At 41.4% G+C, this 1,820-nt stretch overlaps 1 protein-coding gene across 1 annotated transcript in view; it reads right to left on the minus strand.

Annotated features, from left to right (window-relative positions):
- The window catches only part of smg1 (SMG1 nonsense mediated mRNA decay associated PI3K related kinase), a 100,054-nt gene that overhangs the window by 11,580 nt on the left and 86,654 nt on the right, over positions 1 to 1,820 (minus strand). The window contains exon 63 of the mRNA XM_024269146.2: positions 1,682 to 1,808. Within this exon, the coding sequence (XP_024124914.1) occupies positions 1,682 to 1,808 (127 nt within the window). The remainder of the gene's footprint in view (positions 1 to 1,681; positions 1,809 to 1,820) is intronic.

Here is a 1,820-nt window from a genome sequence, read left to right on the forward strand (position 1 = left end):
TCACAAACTTTACTCAACTTGACGCGGATGGATAGATATCAGGTTTATTTAATGTTAAGACCTGAATAAAAGCATCGGTACACATTTCTACTTTTGGATTCAAAGAATCTCCGAGTTTGGAGAAGCAGCTGTCTATTTTTAAACATTATTTTCTCTCAGTTTTTGTAGATTTGGTCGCAAGACATGCAAATGTAGTCAGAAACTACATGTTTTAGTATTTTGTTTGTGTTCAAACTCTAAAGATATTCTGTTTAATAAATAGGTGTCAATGAGCAAACGTTTTAATGTTGCATATATAAATATTGTGTGTGGGAAGTTTTTATATTGATACTGAATATATGATTTGAAGCATTTCCAAAAATTAGCTTTCATACTGTTGTCGTAATTTTTTTTTTTAACATTCAACTGATCCGAAAAATGATCCAAACCGTGACTCTAAAACCGTGACACGATCCGAACCGTGAGTTTTGTGATCCGTTACACCTCTACTGTTAGTATGACACTACTGCAGTACTTTTGATTTCAACCAAACATAGTTGCAATACTATTGCAACTATTTTCTGTGTGCAATTTTATTATGAAATCCCAATTTTGAACGAATATGCTAAAAAAAAAAGCTATTTGACCTGCTGGTTGTGAATTACATTTTTTTAGATATATTGGAAATGTTTTTGTACTTCTTTATATTAATGTTCATATTATAGTTGGAAGTGGCTGGATAACTCAGTTGGCTGGTTATGATGTTCAGTTTCCAGGCCAATGAGTTCAAATCCAGTGAGGGTCCTCAGACAAGACCCTTCATGATGCTGCATAACTTGATCTTTCTGTTCCTTAAAAAAACAGGATTGTGTCAGGAAGAACATCCAGCATAAAACTCTGCAAAACCACCTGTGAAAGCTGATTCACTGTGGTGATCCCTGACAGGATAAGCTGAGAGGTGAACAACAGAGTTCACATTATAGTTGGTGATGGCACAGTTGTTGAGGAGAACATTTTGAATTGGCACTTCATGTCATAAATGTTGCTGACCCCTGGTCTAAAATAACAAATCAGTGTTCATCATAAAATGGATTTATCGCCCAGCTCTACCAGAAACCTTCCTCCTAACCTGCTCGTAGACACCTCTTTCCCTCGGGCATCCCTGTCACCTCGCCGGCATTCCTCTCCCTTCCAGATCAAACCCCCACCCCTCTGGATGCTTCTCCACCTGCTCTCTGTGGATCATTATATCATCTGCAGACATCCTGGTCCACAGAGATTCCTGTGTGACCTCGTCTGTGCAGTGATGGACAGGTGTGATCTCCTCTGTCACAGCTCTACAGATCCTCCCCTCTCTCCTTTGTGTTCTACAATACTTTATACTACTTTCACCACCTCCACCTCGTGCTGCATCTCCCAGTTCTGCTGTCTGTGTTCCACTGAAAACAGGGAGCGATATCGGAGCTATCCAGCTGTTTTGAGAAGGATACCAGCTCAAAGGAGCATTCATTTAAAGAAGAAGACTGGTTCCATGACTAAACTCCTAATTAGTAGAATAAACTATAGGAATGACCGAATGAGCAGAATAATGAAGCACATCTGTAATCTGAAGCTTCCTTTACAGCAAACAGTGGCAGGATCATGAACTGATTGAACCTCACGATTCACCTTAAAGCTCCTGGCCCCGCCCCCTGCGTCATACCTGCTCGGCCACACTCAGCCTCCTGTTGGGATCCACATCTCTGCCCTCCAGCTTGGCCTTGACTCTCTTCCACACACTGACGGCGTACGAGTTCCTCTCCTGGACGGCTGTAACACAGACAGGGTCAGAGCCGGGGTGC

Source organism: Oryzias melastigma, linkage group LG5 (genome assembly GCF_002922805.2).
Source record: "Oryzias melastigma strain HK-1 linkage group LG5, ASM292280v2, whole genome shotgun sequence".
Lineage (NCBI taxonomy): Eukaryota > Metazoa > Chordata > Actinopteri > Beloniformes > Adrianichthyidae > Oryzias > Oryzias melastigma.